This window comes from Zootermopsis nevadensis, unplaced genomic scaffold, assembly GCF_977971745.1.
Source record: "Zootermopsis nevadensis isolate Lab colony 2312 unplaced genomic scaffold, Znev_1.0 Znev_ptg000020l, whole genome shotgun sequence".
In the NCBI taxonomy this organism is placed as follows: domain Eukaryota; kingdom Metazoa; phylum Arthropoda; class Insecta; order Blattodea; family Termopsidae; genus Zootermopsis; species Zootermopsis nevadensis.
In genome coordinates, this window is record NW_028259152.1 from 16,731,529 (window position 1) to 16,752,906 (window position 21,378).

At 38.7% G+C, this 21,378-nt stretch overlaps 2 protein-coding genes and 1 long non-coding RNA gene across 5 annotated transcripts in view; 2 read left to right on the top strand and 1 right to left on the bottom strand.

Annotated features, from left to right (window-relative positions):
- LOC147873318 (uncharacterized) lies at nt 1–21,219 on the top strand. The gene is made up of 2 exons (XR_015535976.1): nt 1–10,751; nt 12,574–21,219. It is a non-coding gene; the product is annotated as an uncharacterized LOC147873318 (long non-coding RNA).
- Nucleotides 1–21,378, top strand: part of LOC110829701 (uncharacterized) — a 133,327-nt gene that overhangs the window by 64,960 nt on the left and 46,989 nt on the right. The gene's annotated exons all lie outside the window — the stretch shown is intronic.
- LOC110829703 (post-GPI attachment to proteins factor 2) overlaps nt 12,870–21,378 on the bottom strand; it is a 15,264-nt gene continuing 6,755 nt past the window's right edge. For all 3 annotated transcript variants that reach the window (XM_022063708.2, XM_022063706.2, XM_022063707.2), the window contains one exon: nt 12,870–21,219. In XM_022063708.2, the coding sequence (XP_021919400.1) occupies nt 21,092–21,219 (128 nt within the window). In that variant the 3' untranslated portion in view covers nt 12,870–21,091. The remainder of the gene's footprint in view (nt 21,220–21,378) is intronic.

The window sequence follows — 21,378 nt, forward strand, 5'->3', positions numbered from 1 at the left end:
ATTCTGTAACGAAATCATGACACTTCAACTAACAGGTAATTTTAACATTTCACGACGTGATAAAATATTAAGAAATGTGGTGATGCACCAGACTGTGACAAATACGTATCTGTTACACGTGCCTAGTAAGCACCAGGCAACATCGCCTGAGACATGTCGGAAAATACTCTCATGAAACAAATAACATATGAAGGTGAAATGTTTTACTATATTTGTGTTTAGACTGATAATAATTTAGAAGTTTAATTTGATCCAAACGAGACGCTGAAGGATAATCTGACACGTAAAGAATAACATAAAATTTAAGCTCTGTTCAGTTCCGATGTAAGGATAAATGTTTTCTCAACAGCCAGTACATCAAGTCAGTAACTCATTTCTAACCTGGGTGTTATTTTCAGGCTAGGAGCATGCATGTGATGTTCTCGAAGCAAAATCACGCGGCGAGGGAAGAGATGCAAGTAGTTTCCAGGGGTTCAAATTGAAACCTGGCCACTCGTGGCCCTTCCTGCTGAATGCCCAATTATACTGGTTGGACCGAAATCCACTCTCCCTTGGGACTCACTGCGGAGGACAGCCCCTGTTGGGTCAAAACTCAACAGTCGCCCATCTACTCCCCTCCCCATCCTTACATGAAACAGGAAAACGGGAAGATTTCCCTGTTTATTAAACATACATTTTAATATTATCCTCCCAATAGACCGACCACGTATTACACCCATACAATACGTAACATACAATAGGATCTATGCTAGCAGAGTCCTTGCTTTGAAGCTAATAATAGTTCGCTCAACTAGTCAGGAAAAATCTCGCATTTTATGGAGCCTGAAAGTTCATTACCGTGTTCACAAAAGCCCGCCACTTGTCCGTGTCCCAAGCCAAATAAATCCAGTCCACACTCACCAACCCGATTTCCTTAAAATCCATTTCTAACTGCAACATTTAATAATAGTTAACGGCGTATTACTAAGTCGAAAGGAGCACCACTGTAAATATTGCCTTCTAAAACCCACGGCAAAAACAATTTATAACTTTAAAATGTGTTTAGGCCGATTTTCCGTTATTACAGAAACAAGGAAATTCGTTAAAGTTAACAAGAACATGAACGTCTATTTTTTTTTGCGATGTATTAGCCGGATGTTTTTTTTAAATTTCAAAACATTCAATGATCTAAATTAGTGCTAGCTTCGATAATACACATCCCGGGGTGGTCTGCAATAGTCAAACCCAACCTAACCTAACATAACCTAACCCAACCCAACCCAACCCAACCCAACATAACCTAACATAACCTAACATAACCTAATATAACCTAACATAACCTAACATAACCCAACATAACCCAACATAACCTAACATAACCTAACATAACCTAACATAACCTAACATAACCTAACATAACCTAACATAACCTAACATAACCTAACATAACCTAACACAACCTAACATAACCTAACACAACCTAACCTAACCTAACATAACCTAACATAACCTAACATAACCTAACATAACCTAACACAACCTAACATAACCTAACACAACCTAACCTAACCTAACCTAACATAACCTAACCCAACCCAACCCAACCCAACATAACCCAACATAACCTAACATAACCTAACATAACCTAATATAACCTAACATAACCTAACATAACCTAACATAACCTAACATAACCTAACATAACCTAACATAACCTAATATAACCTAACATAACCTAACATAACCTAACATAACCTAACATAACCTAACATAACCTAACATAACCTAACATAACCTAACACAACCTAACATAACATAACCTAACATAACCTAACATAACCTAACCTAACATAACATAACCTAACATAACCTAACATAACCTAACATAACCTAACATAACCTAACATAATCTAACACAACCCAACCCAACCGTTTCTGTTTAGTTGTGACGTCGAATTTGAAATGTGAAGTATCGATCATTACATTTGTTTGCATATGTAAAGAAACAGGTGCAGTTGAAGAGGCAATTACCCCTGTTGATGGCCCATACAGGCCGAAACATGTCGGGTTTTTAACCCTTTGAAGCCGAAAGTCGTCAAAACAATATTTAAGAATTCAGTCCGTACCGCGAAGTAAACACAACACTTCATCATTACAAAGATCGACTGGTTGACGCTGTTTAAGGAAATGACCGAATAAAGAAGTTTATCGGATCGTAAAAATTGACGCAGAAATAGAAATACAATTTATTCGACGATTAGATGGATTCACGGAGTCCACACTCGGATATCTGACGGAAATAAAGAATAGTCAATTGAAATAACAGCTTAAGAATATGATCTTGCAGAAAATTCTACAAAACACTTGCGGATAACAGTAAAATTCCTGGTACTATCTCAGTGCAAATGGAAATCGGCCTATTGGAGGACTATAGAACGAAAATATAGTCTTTGTGAGATTTCAGGTTCTCACGGCGGCACGTATGAACATGGCTTCCTTCTGGTATGCCGCACCGCGTAGTTTAGCAACAGTTTACCGACGTTTTAGAGGGTGATCGCTCTGATGGAGGCAGCAAGTACCTCTGAAACGTCGATAAACTACCAGACTACACAATGGACGTTCGTTATAAGTTAATGATTATGTAACCTGTAAACAATTCAAAGGCTGTCAAGTATAAATCATTTTAATTTTAGCTTCAGAAAACTAATAGTGCCGTAGGTCACTTCGGTTACGTAATTCAGTGACAACGCGAATATGGGTGTACAAAATTATGTTATAGACTCTGGAAATGATTACACCTACTGATGACGTCAACTTTGGACTTTTCCGTCGCAAATTGTACGTAATGTGAAAAGCCTTACCTGAGACGTTTGTCTCAGAATTCTCGAAACTTTACGTCTGTATCATCAGTTTTCGGAAGTGATTTCAGTTTAAATGTCAAATTGAAATCCTAGAAATATGGTCATTTTTTTTTTGAGTAATGGGAAAGCATGCAGCTGATATAACCTGTCATAAGAACTAATTACCGCGACACGTCTCGTGTGTAGGCCCACTATAAGTGGATTGTTACTCTCGGACATTTACGAACTTTGAAAATTTCACTCCCAGGTTCAGATCCCCTAAATAGGGCAAATGATGGCATGCAACTGACCTCTCCCTTCTGCTTCCCCTGTGTTCTATAGCAGTGGAGTTCAACCTTTTTTTGTTCGCGTACCCCCCAGATATAATTTCTCTTCAACTTTGTACCCCCAAAGTTGTTGGTGTATAATTCAAGTTATACGTAGTATATAATCTACATCTACAATAAATTAAATAAATTACATTACTGATTATTCAGTGTTTATCATAAAATAATATATATATTTTTTAAAATTTCACATACCCCCTAAGATGTCTTCGCGTACCCCCAGATATAATTTGTCTTCAACTTTGTACCCCCAAAGTTGTTGGTGTATAATTCAAGTTATATATAGTATATAATCTACATCTAAATTAATTAAATAAATTACATTACTTATTATTCAGTGTTTATCATAAAATAATATATATTTTTTTTAAATTTCACGTACCCCCTAAGATGTCTTCGCGTACCCCAGGTTGAATACCACTGGTTTATAGGACCATGTATCGCGCCATGTGACAAAGTTACTTTACAGGATTTTTTCTTTTTTTAAAAAAATTACTCAAGTGTTTCCGTCGATGACTGGATCAGCTGACTGTGCAAGTAGCCTACAGCGATTTTATAAACGTCAGTAATTGACATTGATGTAACGGCTTGTAACAAGAGATGCAATACGAAACATAAATCAGAAAACAGGAACGGAGCGGGCGAAACGGTAGACAAACAGATGTGAAAACATTCGGCTTATGGTTTGAAAATGGAGGGGGGACATTGTTTCGATATATTGCGTGTATCGATATTATTGTATCGCGATCATGAGCTATGTCGATATGATCCACAATCTAATATTTCTAATTTTATTAGCGAACAATTCCTACTTAGTAAAAATCACGTTATACGTCTCTTTTAGTTGTAATTACAACAGGGAATATGTAAATTTCAAAACAAAAATAATCTTAATAACAGACTTTTCATCTTACGATTCTCATTTGTCTCCATATTCCCTTGTCTACACTTTAGATGAATATCGATATCAATTTTTATTTTATTATCAGTATTTATCGACTTTTCAATATTCTGTCAAGTGTCACAGGGGCTTCTCGGGGTCGTGATGTGTAAACTTCCTGGAAAGACCGCTTACGAGACACGAGGCAATATTGAAACTATGAATTTTGAAACCGCGTAGTCTCGTACGTGTTTTCTGACGTTTCGGTGGACCTTATCGCTTCCAACTTCAGGTTACATTGATCTAGGTTGTATGACATGTGGATTAAATTAAGACTTATATAAGACTAGTCTTACTTCGGGCTTTTGTGAACACGGTGATGTATCTTTAGGTTCGATAAAATATTTTCTAGCCGTTTAAATTGTTATTAAGTTTCGTCATGTGTGTGTGTGTGTGGTAGTCGTCACTGCAGTGAATGACTAATTGCGCCGTGACGAACGAACTTGGCGTTAATTCTCGCTGTGGGTGAGTCACAAAAGCCGAGTTGCGACACCCCTGTTAGCCAACATGCAATGTTTACATCGGGGAATCCCCAAGAGGTGTTGTTGCTACGCGGACTGTTTTGGGACGCTCCCTGCTTCCTCGTGATCGCGCTGCTTCCAAACACGACGGACCGTTTCCATATTGGGGCTGCCACGTTACTGAGACGACCACGCAGAACAGCCAGCGAGTGCCAGCTGATGACCATTCGTTCCACCGAGAACATTCTCGAACAGCCACCGACGACTTACTAATGATTCATACACGCGAAGTCCGGCGACTCGGGGGAATTATTTATAGACAATAAATCTCCACAGGGCGAAGTAGCATAGAAGCCGGTCACAGTGACCTCACGGTCTGGACCTATGACCTTGCCTACTCAAAAATTTCGATACGGGGTTCGAATCCCTTTGTCCGTGACGTTTTGTGGTCATAGAGGCATCGGATTTACGTTTAAGCTGTAACTTAGGGCATCATGAAGAGTCCCTAATAATTAAAATGCATTTTTTATTATAAATATATTCTTTTAAAAGCCTTTGGTTTTAATTTCAGGAATTTCTTACACGTAAAATGAATAGTTATTGCTAGATGAATCATCGGTTTTCCTCTATGACCGTCACAACTTTAAAACATTATTACTCATTTTATTGTCATTTTGACGGTCGTGCTGCTTAGAATCTCTTTTGTTATCCTCCGTGTAGAATGGATACCCTCAGACCTTCGTACTGAACTCGAGATTTTATGGCCTATCTCCAGATGTACCACATTCAATGCATGGGGATTGAAAGGGCACATGTCTCAACAACCTGGGCTGTACTATCATCGCGTTCCGTCTGTAGAATTTTGTCCACCACAGCCCATAATCCGTGCTGAACTTGTCGTTACTCAAATCTTCTGTATTCTACTTTATTGGTAAATCAGTTTGTGGTATTCTCCTTGTATGTGCACTACGTAATTTGTGTAGAAGTTTTTCGACAATTCCGAAGCACCTGTCTCAGGGCAGAGAAGAGTGTTCTCTGGCGGTGGAAAACTGAAGCATTTTCTTGGATCTCTCATTCGCAGATAACTTAGGAAGGAGGCTTGTGTTCTGGGACACATATTCAAGAGTTTGGGATACTACATTTTTCATGAAATCCATACGAATGATTAACTCTGTACGTCGTACTGAATCAAAGGAAGGTAAGAAAAGATGTCTCGTTAAAATTAGGAACTCGATATTCCGCCATCAGAGTGAACCTGGAAACACGCGTAGCTCAATGACAGACATCAGAGATAATACAGACAGTGTGTCCCTTAGAAATATTGCCACCCGTTTACAAGTCGGCGTGACGTCACAACTCCTAACCAGCCATCGGCATGTTCCCCACCACAGCGAAATGAATTACCCCCTTTTTTAAAACTCATTTTGGATTCATAGGCAGATAGACTTTTTTTCTTTCACAATGACTTACTTTAAAAATATACAAACCATATAGGCCAGTGGCCATTAAATATTCTTCCTGGACCGACAGATTATAATTTTAATAAACCACGGTACAGTCTGTTACAAATTCTGCCGTGTGTTGCCTTCTATTGCAAAGAATCATGTGTTATCCAGATAATTCCTTTAATGACATTTGGCATTGACTTTTCTGAGCAGTGTGTGGTGAAAACGGTCCGTGGTGATGTAACACGGGATGCTGGAATCCCAGGGGTGTCCAGCCCCAGCGAGAGAAAAGCACGGATTTAAAAAGGCTCTGGTAGAAGGGAGAACTCTTAAAGGGGGTGTTCTGGAGGAGGGCAATCCCGAGACTCCAAATCTGCCAGGAGTTAAATATGGGGAAAGTCGAGTGGGTGAAGGCCCTAGGCCAAACCACGGGTTGGAAGCCTCCGGAGAAGTACGAATTCCTGAGAGGCCGCTGTGGCCGAATGGTCCAGAGACTGGCTGCTCTGACTGCCGGTTTTCGTGAGTTTCTTGTACGAGTTGCGATCGGAAAGTTTCAAGACTGCGCCTATAAAAACCCGTACACTTATCTCAGGTATTAAATTCATCCATCACCCTCGAAGTAGTTCCCCTGGGAGTGAACACAACGATCCCAGCGCCGCTGCCAAGCCTGGAAGCATCCCTGGAAATCTTTCTTTGTCAGCCTGTCAAGCACCATCTGCGATTCTGCCTGAATCTCTTCTATCGTCTCAAATCTCCTTCCCTTTAGCTGAATTTTCAATTTACCAAAACGCCCGTAACTAAGAAACAAATGCTAATTCGATGATGCCGGCTGGCACACTGATTCACTATGAATGTAGGCCGCACCCCCTAGCGGCAGAAGCTCGTACTACATCCGGTTCGCCCTCTATTGACACAGTCTTGAAACTTTCCGATCGCACCTCGTATTATTCCATGCAAATTTTGCGATTTCATCGGAACTCGGGTCACTTCCGGTTACAAGTCCTTTCCAACTCGTTACTCATTAATCATCCTATCATTCGACTCGTCTTAACCTGGACAGGCGTCGTAAAATAAGACAGTCTTTGAAAGGCGTTCTTCACGCCACATCAGGTAGGTCTTTGTTCCACTAATGCGACTCAAGATCGTTGTTGCTCAACAATCCTGGGGATCTTGGGTGAGAAAGCTCCCAGGGACTAGGCGCTGGGTGTGTCCTCTGGAAAGTGGCCTAGCCCCTTGGGTGTCGAAGGCCCTTGGGGACAGTTCTTGTCATCTTGAGGCCTGGATAACCGGAGATGGTAGAGGCCACGGGGTGTCAGACCAGACAAAGTAAAGAAGTTGTTGGAAGACAACAATAATGGTGGACAGTAGGACCAAGAAAACATAATAATGGGAACGAAACAATAGAAAAGTAAAACAACAATAGAAGGATGGAGAACAACGAGAATTAGTGTAGCAGTAGAAATGCTAATACGAATTTACAGTCGGAATGTAAATAAAAGAGAAACCAACAATGGCCCCGTGGTTATGCAGATTGCCTACCTCGCGTACTAATGCCATCACTGACTTTCATCTCACGTAATTGACAATTCGTTATGTTGGTATCAACGACTAAAGGAGATAAAAAAGCACAACGTTAGACTTTGTGCCATTGGCATAACACCCACGCCAAATTTAATATAAATCAGTTACATCACACTCGAGTTTTTGTATTCGTACCGACGAACATCATTGTTGATGACGTAATTTCTGGATATGACGTCTTCGGAACAGCCTATAAGTTTTGAGTTTTGCGGAAAGTCTTTTTTTTTTAAATTTCATTAAACATAACCTCACTTATTTTTAATTACTGTATTGGAGAGAGAGAGAGAGAGATGAATTTCGATGGCGACATCACAGGCCATGAGATTATCATCGGGAAAATAAATGTAAGAATGGTTAGAAATTCAACGTGTCATTGTGGCAACAATGCGATAACATTATCGCGCATGCCCTTGGAATCATGAGTAATGGCGTCATAATCTTCCCACTTCACGACTTTGCACAACCGTCGTTTTGTTATTACCGTTTGTAGAAAATTAGAAAACGCGAATTTGGAATAGTCTTTAATGGCACGATTACCACACCAAATATGATCACTCGTTCCGATCTCGTCTGAAAGATGCGACTGGTAAGCGCATGGACGGAGTTTCCTTCCCTTCAACGCCAGGTGACACCACGAGCTACGTAGCCTCGGGCGTCTTTTGTTTTTTTTGTTCCTGTGAGTATAAGTCGGTCGGTCGGACTGTGTGTAAGTATCTAGTCATCTTCGTCTAATTAAAATTCGTGGAATTTCACCTCCATTCTCGTATACAACTAAATAAATTTCACGGGGACATTCCAGAAAGACTGAAAATGTTCTATAATGGAAGATAAAAGCTTCTCGACACAGAATTTCACGAAATAAAATGTCACACTCTGTGCGTTAGGTCTACGGACATCCTCGAATAACGCCTCACCAGCGAGGAATGTTAACAGAGACTGACTAACCAACAAATGCCATACTGTAGATTCTTATTTGACTGCCAATTTTTCTTGTTTTATGGATCTGTGCCCACAGAAACCAAACTTCTGGAACTTTTCTTTGACTTCTTAACCCTTTGAAGCCGAAGATCGTCTGAATATTATTTATGAATTCAGTCCGTACCGCGAAGAAAACACTACACCTCACCATTACGAAAATCAGCTGGTTAACCCTTTGAAGCCGGAGATCGTCTTCATAATATTTACGAATCCAGACCGTACCGCGAAGAAAACACTTCACTTAACCATTAGAAGTCGAATCAGGCGGTACCACATAAGATTTAACAAAAGAACATCCCGGTCGAAGCCTTAATCCAGTTCACATCTTCAAAAATTTATTTCAGTTTTTTTTTTATTTGCTCTGTGTCCATGTCCGCCAAGACGTGTCTTCTCCTCCAGGGTTTTCAACAGAAATTGTGTACTCTGTACTGGTGTTCTCAATGCATGCTACACCGGCAGACACTGACTTCCTTGTAATGTAAATGTAAAAATAATTAATTACTCTACAACGCATCTGCAAGTATTTTGCTACAGCGAATTTGCATAACAAAGTATTACGTAAGAAGAGTCTACGATGAAAGTAACTCCTTGACAAAAATCATCCTTTTAAAAAAAGATGATACAATCCAGCTCACATTACCTATCGACACGAGTGATACTACGTCACGACATGAAAAGTTGCTGTTGGTGTCATATCTACTGTGTACCAGGGGTGGCCAAACTACGGCCTGCCGCTGTAGTCAAATACACAGTGCTTTATATTAACTTACGGTGAGATTTACGACGCCGCGAACAAGTCAGGTTTTAGCGCTGAATATTAAGGTAGGTTTTAAGTCGATAATTCACTACTGTCCGAAGATTCTCAAAACTAAAACCATTGGTTGTGCCACGTTTGAGAACACATGGAGCAAGGCCCTTGTTTAGAAGCAAATGTTCATTGTCGTGTTCACAACAGCCTGAAGAAATTTGTCTACCGCCAGTTTCGTCCTTCTGTTTCCAGATCCGTATAACACTTTTACGAACATTTATCGACCTGTTAACGCATTCGGAAAACGACACTAGCAGTTATGGTAGTCGTCACCAAATTGCATGCTTCAAGGTCACAGCAACACCGTTGCAACACTTACAGCGAAGCCCGCGGCGTAGCAATTATAGCAGCACAGAACTCTCAGAATGAATTCTCAGTGTTATTCACTGATTGGAGGTCAGTCTAGGTTTATACGCGTATTCACAGGATTGTCCAGACACTCGTTCGAAAGAGGGAGGGCCCTGCTTTGTTCGGGAGTGGCGCTGAACTGTAGTCAACAGATTTCTGATCCGTGAAGCCAGAAATGTTGTTGTGTTTCTTGTAGCGTGTGAAGCCGTGTAGACGGCTAGAAAAGTTTCACTGAATATCTAAGCGACATATTTCTCTAATCCGCTACAAGTGTACATGACGTCACAACCAGTCACATTTAACCATCGTATAAATACCAAATCATACATTTATCTATATACTTCGCGCACACAGATCTAGCACCGAGGTTAAAACGCGTAGAGCTATACATTTTTAAAACCGTGGTACTTCAGAAGTACAGTACGTACAGTAACGAGAATTTCAGGATATCTGAGATTCCGTTACAAGTAGATTCTGCTTAAAACACTCCGTCATATTGTCTACGGAACAGATTTGTTCATACATCGATAGTGACGTGGTCTGAGACGCCGTGTGGAACATTCGATGGGTACAACTCTTCGTTAAACTTTTGTACTCACTTACGAATCCACATGCCGTTGCAGTCCAGGAGACTTCCGTCTAGACGTGTCTACTACAGTAAGAACCACAGATGTTAAACAAATTATTTATACAGTGATTTATAGTTCACCACCTTTGATAAACAGCTCTGAGTTGAATACGCAGTGGTAAACAAAGGAAAATCACACTTGACTACCTTGTAATTATTATAACTGTGAAAAAGAAGGCAGTTCATTTCGAAGAATTACAGTTTGATGGACTGTCTGAGGTTCGAGACCCGGATGCATCTAGGTTTTTCCATCGGCCCCTTTAGCGGAGGGATTCCCGAGCTGGTTGGTACAGTTCGTTCAAAAGAGTGTTTCACCCACGGACTGATGAGCAACAGAGGAATTCATCTGAAACCATTGCGTCGTTCCGGCACAACTGCTTCGGTACATCAGACCTTGTACGTATAAAGCAACTTCTTCCAAATTACTCAAAACCTAACCTACAAGTAAGAAAGATTATGTGAAATTTTTAAAATATTCTTCTACCTTAGGCGTTTCTACACGTGTGGGTCGACTTTTTTTGAGTACTTTACAAAGGTCTCTATCTGCCTATTCTTGAATTTCATCTACCTTTCTTCAGTCTTGTTCTTTCTTTTAATTTTGGCAGACTGAAGTTTTCATGGATTCCTTTAGTCACTCTACTCCAGGCAAGGGAGTGGATAATTTAAATGCATCTGGGGTGGAGGGTAAGAAATTAAAAAGATTATGAGCTCTGAGAAGTGACAATCCTTGGTTTCAAGTAGCTTTCCTTTGGTGGGCAAGGCAAGATGACAGTAAACAGAATATTACCCTAGGTACTCATGGGACAGAGATGAGAGTGTGGTAATAAACACACTGCAAGATGGATTATCCTCTTATGGGCAATATGCAGAGAATGGTAATGATACCAAGGAATCTCAAGATGGACCAAATCCAATCATTAACAGAAAACTGTAAAGCAACTATGGAGAGAGAGAGAGAGAAATCCAAATCCGAGGACAAACGTTGATGCAAAATTATTATTAAACCAGAAAAATTGTATCTAACAGAATATAAACTTACAGACATTGAAACTGATGACATCGTATGCAGGATAAAACAGAGAACCAAACAGAAATATAAAAACAATGGCAACGTAGAACTCGTACACAAGAAATACTTAGGGAAATATCCAGAGCAAAGCTCAGTTAGAGATGAGTTTTAGAAATAACCAAAAATAATGTGGCATAAATTGAGGCTCTTGCAAATGGCTGAAAGACTGACAGAAAAGAATAAACTAACATATTTTAAGGAAGACATAAATGGTATAATTGATTAACTTTTGAAATGAGGTTGAAATTGACATAACAGAAAAGAAAATTGATATGTGCTGCAGCAACAGTTTTACAGAAAGGATCACTAAACCTGGCAAATCAGTAAAAAGTAGAAGGAATAATGACATTTAAAGAATCAGAATACAAAGACAAATAAGCGACTTGAGAAGAGAAATGTCCATATTTACTGAATCAGGCTCAGGTTCTGATAAAATCAAACTAACCATAAAAAACTAAAGTTTTTCAGAAATAAACAGTAGAAAATGCTATAGAAATAACATAATTTATATTAGAATTGGAATAGAAAGTGTAAGTGAAGGTCCAGAGAATGAGAAAGTATGAAAAAAAAAGGTAAAACCAGTAATTCCAAAACAAAATGTTCAAGGAAGACACAGAACACTTCTACCACTATCTTGGAGTGGAAACTACAGCAATCAACAACCACCAACATATCTTCTTCTTCTTCTCTGGCTCTCCTGTCTGTGTTTGGTCCATGGCCTCCTCAGTTCTCCTCTTCCATTCGGTCCTCTGTTAGGTCGGTCTGTCTGAGGCTTTGATCGTGGTCTCGAAACATCTTCCTTTTTACGGTGCAAGGTTGTTAGCTTTGCGACCAACCCCCAACCTGGAGGACCAGGGTACTTCTCCCCCTCGACCAATCTGGCTAGGCAGGCCCTACCAGTAGCTCTTGGGGCCACCGAGGTACTCAAGCCCCACCACCACGACAAGGTGCAGGTACCATTAAGTGGGGGTTGGTGTCAAGGCCAACAACCTTGCACTGTAAAAAGGAAGATGTTTTGAAACCTCAGACAGATGGACCTAAGAGAGGACCAAATGGAAGAGGAGAATTGAGGAGGCCATGGACCGAATAGGGACCAGAGAGCCATAGAAGAAGAAGAAGAAGAAGGTAACTTTAATCCTAATATTACAGGCTGATGACTGAACTTCAACTACTGCGTTAATGGTATGCTAGTGCAATACATGTTCAGCTGGACCACATGAAAGCTGCACCAGGGACAACTTTAACCACAGAATACTTTTCTTATAGCGAAAGGAATGTGACTTGTTTGAATTGACCTACAAAGTACAATACAATTTGCAGACAGGTTACATCATATTATTAATTCACAAAGTAAATGCTGTGTTACGTCATGGCATGGTGACAAATAATATATATCTGGCATGTGGGAATATAGTATTCATAAGACTGCCATAATAAACCCAGAATTTTGTTTTTTCAACACACTTTATTTTAAGAAGAACCCAGGTAAAGAATGGGAACTTTCTCTAGTTATTACCAACAGTTTGTGTCATCTAGTTTCCATAAACTTTAAAAGGGAAATTTGGGACATTAAAGTACAGAATTATAGTTTTAAAAGTATATTAGGTACTTGTGGGTTATCGGGACACATCGCTTCAAAAATAGGTTAGGTTAGGTTAGGTTGTTGTTCTGCAATATTGTTTACCGCACCTCCATTTCACTCTATCACTGAAATATAGTTTCATAGCAACCTAACCTAACCTAAGATAACCTAACCTAACCTATTTTTAAAGCGATGTGTCCCGATAACCCACAAGTACCGTATATTACTATATTAACAACACACACATACACACACACATATTCCAGAAAGTGTAAACAGTTTAATAAATAAAAATATACACAAGACATAATTCTGAGGGTACAATGTTTGACGAGAAAGACACATAATGAAAGGCATTACTGCATGTGTGGATGATTGTGCGTTATCAGGCAGCCTCTACCCAAGAAGTAATATAATTTGTAACAATTTAAGTCAAATCCAAGGCTCTCATGCTGGTGAGTATGAAGATGACTGTCTCCTGGGTTGTGGTTCCATGCAATCGAGTAGAAGTTTACCAGCATTTCAGATGTACTTGCTGCCTTAATCAAAAGGGTGATGATCACCCTCCGAGATGTTGGCGAGCTTCTACCAGACTGCATGGCACTACAACCAGGAAGACAGCCATCTTAAATTTAAGTTGATATGTCAACCCACCACACTAATTCCTGGAGAAGCCACGTGGTGCTGTATCTGACGGCAAAATTAAGTGACCGTGCTCTCAAACAGGACGTTACTTGAGACGGCTGCTTGAACATGTTCAAGCCATTCACTGATATTTTTGTTAACAATTTTGATAGCTAAATGAAGGTAGTACTCAAAGTATAGCTAGTTGTGGACAGAAGTTCGGGAAATAAAAGTTGAGGTCTATTTCCCTTTAGATTATTCCATCGGAAACTGTGATTCGAAACTGGATGAAATTGCCTAATAAGCTCCATGATTTGTACTCTTAAATAAATATTATAAGCATGATAATAAAATTAAGGAGGATGAGATGGAAGTACATGTAGTATGCATGGAGAGAGATGAGAAATGTATACAAAATTTTGATTGGAAAATCTGAACAGGAGAGACCACTCAGAATACCTAGGCACAGATAAGAGGACATAATATAAATTTATCAAGATGGACTATGCTCCATGGAGTTAGTTAACAGGAACCATAATTTCACAAATCATGCTTCATTTATGCATGTAATCTTCACTAAAACAGATTCTCATTTTGTGTTAAATGTGTTGGCTATTTTTCACTCATTGCCATGTTTCTACACGTTACCATTTCAAACAATGCATCTTGCAGATTTTGTGTTCTAACCTAACACTGTACACATTTCACATGCCTAGCTTCAATGGTTCTTTATATGGCGGTTCCTTAATGCGTGTTAACTGGTCCGTTAAGACTATGATGGATATGAAGCAATGAATTCGCGTGTTATAATGATAATTTGTACCAGAGAAGACATAAATTTGAGCACTAAACTCATTTTTCATGTAAATAAATATAATTAAAGACTAGTCTTGAGACTTTTCAAAATTCTCTTTGATTTCTGCCTGATAAAGAGTGAAATTCACATTAACTTCCATAGCTCGCTGATCAGAAATCATAATCAGCAGTATCACCTTCATTTTCATCAAAATATGTTTTTATGCTTCTAAATTATTTAGCTGTGAAACTCCATAATTTTGCATCATATTTATATTATTGTTTATCAACTACAGTTCTTACTGTTATGGACATTATTCCACATTCATGTCTGATGTTGACTGCTCATTTGCCAGATTCAGAATCAGGAATAATTTTCAATTTTGATTCCTCGGTGGGGACTACCGGCCTCATGGCATTCTCATTTAACATTACAAAAATTAAGTCGGAAACAAAATCATAAGGATCTGGTCTGAGAATCTTTCGATAGGAGTATTTCTTGTACGTACAGAATAATAGTGTTACATAGTGGATAACAGATATGAGAAATGACAAATTAAGTGAAAAATTTTTGAGGACTCATAGTAATTTTAACACTGAGATGTAATACTAACACAAGTCGCACATCTGAAGGTCTAGTTTCCCACATCAGAAGTTCACATGGTTACTGTAATGGTTTTGCCGGTGACAAGAAATTCAAAAGTACAAAGGAGAGGCAGCTTTTACTAGCGGCACGATATTCATACCAAATTCCATGAGCAACTGTCAGTTGGTTAAAAAATTATTAGGGAATGACAGACATACTGAAAAATTATATCACAGTATCCTGTTTCTTACAGGTTATGATAAGAATTTGCTTGATGAAATTAAAACTTCCTGCACATATTTTGTACAATGGAGTACAATTAAGTAAACAGGAAGTACAATTTCACTTTACTTTGCTATATTTCGCAAGGACAAGAAAAACACAAAGAAAGGCACTGTTCGTTAGTTTGTTACGAAAGGCTTCAAACTAGCAGTTCAAAAAGTAACTAAAATATTTCAGAATCTACTACTGTAAGTATTTTCACATTACGTTCTATAGGAGATGTGTTACGACACCGTTAACCCAACAGACAGTTGCACTGTAATATGACGTACCATGCGCAAATCCAAATATTTGCATCCCGACCATAAAAGTGTTCTTCTCCACATACTTAAAATAGTACTCCTCAGAATTACTTTTGTATTTTTGTGAAAATACATGCACATACAAAATTTGTGAGACACTATATACAAAACTCTTTTAATCACATAATTTTCATCATCCGAATGTCACTACTACCATTATCAGTCCTAACATTAAGGAGGCGGAGAAAGGGATATACGAGATCATGAAAATTAGCACAGAAGGTACAAAGCAGACATAGGAAGGAAGATGTGAAGAAGCACGTTATAGAAACAAAACAGAAGAATGAGTAATACTACTATTTTGTTTCTTTGACAGTGACAGGCTAGACGTACTGTTCTATTTTACCGTTTACTCGTAAGTCACACTGAGAGTAATGTACTTATCCAAATCTGTCTTCAAGCAAATGCTGAGATGGTTCCCAAGTTCCAACTGCATGCTTCTCATGCAGCCATCCCGATTTAAATTAATCAAAATTTACCCTCCCCCCCGAGCCGAAGCAGCTAAATTATGTACCAAACTTCCAAATTAATAACTTCCACATTTTCTAATATAAAACTCAAAATTTCCGTCATTTCTGCCAATTATCGTCCTAACGTCTTCACTCCTACTTTACTTTATCCTTGCCATAAGGACGAGCGGGCATTGCTTGGGGACCCTCTTAACTATAAGATGATCTTTCTTTCCCCCTGAAATCGAAGTGTCTTTCACTTCTCCCCCTTCCACCAATTTCCTCGTTGCAAATTCTACTCTTCTGCTATCCATCTTATCTTTCTCCCTCTCTCTACTTATCCAAATCTGAAGCACTTAGGAATATTTTGGTATTGGAAAAAATTAGGGTGGTTCTAAATTCATATAATAAGATAATAAACTGTCAGGGTGATCTCATTTCATTATCCGTTTTACTACAAACTTACGACAGGTAGGGGAGTCAATATGTAAAATACAGATATCACAGTTTGAACTGCACGTCCAGTCCATAACTGTAGTATAATATTGCGAAGATGAAATTTGTGGATGGAAAGAATAGAGGAATATTATCAGAAGAGGGAAAACATAACTGTAATAAACATTTCTGCTCGCTGGAACTTTAAACATGAAGTTACATGAACCACACAGGAAGTTTCTTACATTAATAATAAGTAGAAATGATACATAATTTACAGTGAATGTACTGAATTATGCAGACTCAGCCAACGACTCTATAACAGGTTAAAAAACATGAAAATGTAACTGAAGGCAATACACAAGATTATTAATTTTTGTTGGATAAACTAATACCTGTTATTCCTCGTTTCTTTGCATCTCAACCTTCTGATTTGTGTTATTCTCTGCTGCTGTCTTAAATTTAGGTAAATATTATAGGTGACATGTCCCGCGCCGTAACCGCGTGGTCTGAGGCATCACGCTTCGAACCGGCGTTACGGAATGCGCGCTGGTTCGAGTCTCGGGGGAGAAGAAATTTTCTCATGAGCTTTCGACCAGTTTCTGGGACCGGTGCCAACCTGGCATCGTGAGGAAATTGGGGAGCTACGATAAGTAGCGTAATCCGGTCATATAAACTAGCAATGGCTGGCGGTTCGTCGTGCTGACCACACGTCACCCTATATCTGGTCGGATGATCGTTCGCCTCTGCTTAGGCATGTGAACGTGAGGCCAGCAGTCAAGCTAGTCGGCTTTGGCTCTCTGGAGCTGTTACGCCACGGATTTTTAATTATAGGTGACATAAAAATGCTTTACACAACACAAAAACACATTGCAGTAGGTAACTCAGTTTGTTGGTATAAAACAATTTTTCATTGAGACAAACCTGTCAGACAACAAGTGACCTCTTACCGACCCTGAACACATGAATATGTTACATTACCAAATGGATAACCATCTCTCTCTCTCTCTATTCTGAAGGGTTCTAATGATGGTGTAATACAGTCTGGATTGTTGGGTTTCTGTACTTTGTCCATCGTTGAGATTAGTTCATTCTAAGGGACCCCACAGAATAGGTGCCCTTCCCCTTTCACCACACCTGAAGACATGGACAGATCCAGTCCTTGAAACGCTGGGTAATTTTATGACATCACACGATGGAAAAAGTCCAAAACCCACAATCAAGATCTCTCACTCTCTCACACACATATTTCCCTTTTGAATAATTTTAAGAAATTTCAGCGTTAGATACTGGTGTATAGTAAATGTTACATACATTCTTTTGTCGTTCATTCCGTCAACTAACAGGTGAATTACATTAATATTTGGCTAATACTATATGTCAAAGCTATGAGATCATGGTTTTAAAGTATCTTTTCTTAAAAATACTGGCTGCTGTACTTTAAGCATACAGCAATGTGAAAAAATATTATAGTGCAATACCATATAAATATGATAACAGTCCATTCACCTTCTTGACACTGGGCTCATATCCAAAAGTATTTACAAATTGAAATGCGGTAAAGTTACATTTTACATTTATGAAAAATATTATATACAATTACACTGTACGAAAAAGAAGCATAAATGCGTAGAAGATGCTTAAGATATTTTTGGAATTTTCAAGCCAGTAACACCTAATTTCCATATTTCAATGGGTTCTTTTGAAGTATTTTTCACTTACGGTGTATAAGCAATATGAGCGGTATTCAAAAACAAGGAAAAAACATAATTTCAGACGTACTGTCCATACGCATACTCACATTACAGATATAATTACAGGTCTTAATTTCAAATTCAGACATGAAAATAACTGGTTTCGTTAAAATTCAGTTTACAGTAACTGACTGAATACTAGTTTGTTGGTGCTTTTAGCACACGTTCTTTTGCCAACTAAACCTTTTTCAAAATATGAACAGAAGATTCTCATCGTCGCATATGTGACTGATAATGAATGTGTCATTCTGCGGTTAATTTCATCTCGCTTAAGATTTACGAATTACCGTAAGTGTGCATATTTTCTTTTTTTAAAGTCAGAGCATCAAATCGTGTGACACGTGGCTTATTGTAAATGCAATTATCGTGCCATTAATTTCCTCTTCAGATTTGTTATTATTCCTTTTTGTATATGTACATCAAACTGACATAATAATTAACTTTGTCGTGGACTGTCAAGATGATAGCCTGTAATGTACAGAATTTGCACTTTGTAATAAAATCTGCCATCTTACAAATTTGATAAGATTGTACCTTCTTGTAGTTGTACTGTAATTAACTTTGTGTACAGAATTTTTTTTACACAATGTACCCCATACATAATTTGACTTTCACCCATCGCTAGGAAATGAAACACAACCCTAGATTCACTTTGCAATCTGCCCACTAATTCAAATGGCATACTGGCTGAAGATGTCATAATTCCAAAGGATCAGGATTTTTTTTAGTGACTAGATAATAAAGAAGGGTACGTAACGTTAAAAAAGTTGTTCAAGGTTGTCAATGTCTGCTTAATATATGGGCATTTCAAAAGATAGCAGCTTTCTGAGTGTAAAAGTTATACTGTATTACTTCACTATAGGTAAGATAGACTGACTGTTCACTTCTCTTTTGAGCTATGTTAAGGCCAGTTTCACCATTTTTGTTTCAAACATTAATTTCATTTGAAGAGAGAACACGCTTCTGTCCAGCTAGGATTTTGTTTGCATAAGAATAGAAAAAAGGAGCCGGGGTAGCTCAGTCAATATAGCGACTGGCTACAGACTGGATGACCGGGGTTTGATCCCCAATGGAGGCGGAGGATTTTTATGCTTTTCTGTGTGTTTCATGTGACATGGCAAAGAGTCAGGATTTGAGGTTTTCACACGCTACAACCCAGAAGACTGCCATCTATGGTATAGAGTTACTTATGAAATTTTTAAAATGCAAGTCTCGCCGTTTTCTTTCAGTTTTTCTACTGTACTTTTGTAATTGGTTGTGTGACTGGTAATGCATCCTTATTCACATACCAGCAGCTACATTTGCAGCCATTCCATCTACTCTGTTTCCCATATAAGTTGTACAAGACAGTAGTCGAAATGCTCCATCTGCTTAAACGTGCCCCAAGTTAAGTGTCGTTGGCAAGTTCGTTCTGACTCATTTCGGAAGTTACATCTCGAGTTCACATGAGTACCTATGCTCAGAACTTGGTTTAAACACAGAAGTGAATTATGTGTTTTGTTTATACATATTTTGCGTAACTTTACACGGTAAATTTTGAGGACTGTAACTACTGCATAAATTGGGGCACACACATAATCTTTCACAGCAATAATCTGCAAAATCTGTCATAAGAAGATACAACATTATGCCTTGATTTAATAATGAAGTGCTGTTCTGGCTTCAAGTGTGTAACTGATAACTTGAGAAATGGTAACAACTGTGTGGCCTGAACTGTCACGGCTATGTCATCAATGAATTCATGATCTGCTGATGAGGGAAGGTGAGGTAGGTAAACACTTTCCTGTGCATTTAAGTAGCAGTGATGATGAAATAAAAGCAACGTGAACCCACCAAAACATACCGACTATTATGTTACATTACACAATTGTAATATCTTTCAATAAAGCAATCTGGAGATGTGTGAAGGGAGTAAATGAAATCACCGTACCTGTCGACCATTACCTCGTTACTCGAAACATCAAAGATACTTTATATATTAATACTAGAGAATGTAATGTTTTAGTGGAGCTACTGGCTTTTACTTGCAATAAGAGAATATTCTCTTCATATAAATTTAATGATATATGCACCAAACTAGACATGCAAAATTCAGTGTGTGTGGTTAACACTTAACAGTTGCATATGGAGAAGTTTACCACCAGTTATTCTCAGTCACGGTTAAACTTATGGTATAAACGGCAGTGGTGAAACATGGCCTTTGAATAACTATCTTTGTGAGAAATGTTTTTTTTTTAAAAACAGCCACGTTCTTCTTATTCCTAGTTCTTTACATGTGTTTTTGTCACAGGAAATGGTCCATCTTAAACATCACAACAGTCACATCACAGATTTCCACACTACTAATATAGATGTCTGCTTTAATTTTATTAATTCCTCTACGCTCACACCCGTGTTCCCATAATTCTACGATCAATCCTCATGTAAATGAACTGTTGGTAGGAAGGCAACATGTCTTGTGATGGAGGTTGGCCCCCGTGATCTAACTGAGGATGCTGTGAGAATTCAGGCTGCAACTGTTGTGAATGTCTTGGGCTGACAGTTGCTGGGAATAACAGGCGACAGATGCTGCATGGGATTTGCCTCGTAGTGGAATGAAGTGTATTTTCGACAAATCTTGCATCTGTCTCAGTACAGCTATGCCTCAATGTGAATTTTGGCTGCAGCTGAGACATCTGTTGAACAGTAGGTATAGCAGAAGATGGAATATTGCCACACGCGTTAGCTTCCTCCAAAGACTCGAAACTATCGGGGGTGGCTATGCAAGGCTGCTGGGGAAGTTGCGCAGTAGGTGGACTGGTATCTGTGATGGACTGGCCCTCTTGTTATTGAGCTTCTTTGCCCGGTAGTTTAGTTTGTCAGCTAAACTGCACACCTGTTGGACCAACAAGTAACTCCCGTCCATGGAAGTCCCAGAATGCAGTCATGTGGAAAGCCATATTGGTTAATACGACAACATATTCGCATAACGCAAATATGGAATATACTGTGGAGGAAGATAAATTAACATAAGAAATTGTGTCCTGTTGATTAATACAGCTTCAAAACTGTTCATTTTGTCTTTATTATTACTTTATACTACTTCTAAACACTTCAGAAACATGAACCACATTTTAAAAACCAGAATCTTCAGCAGATATTAAAA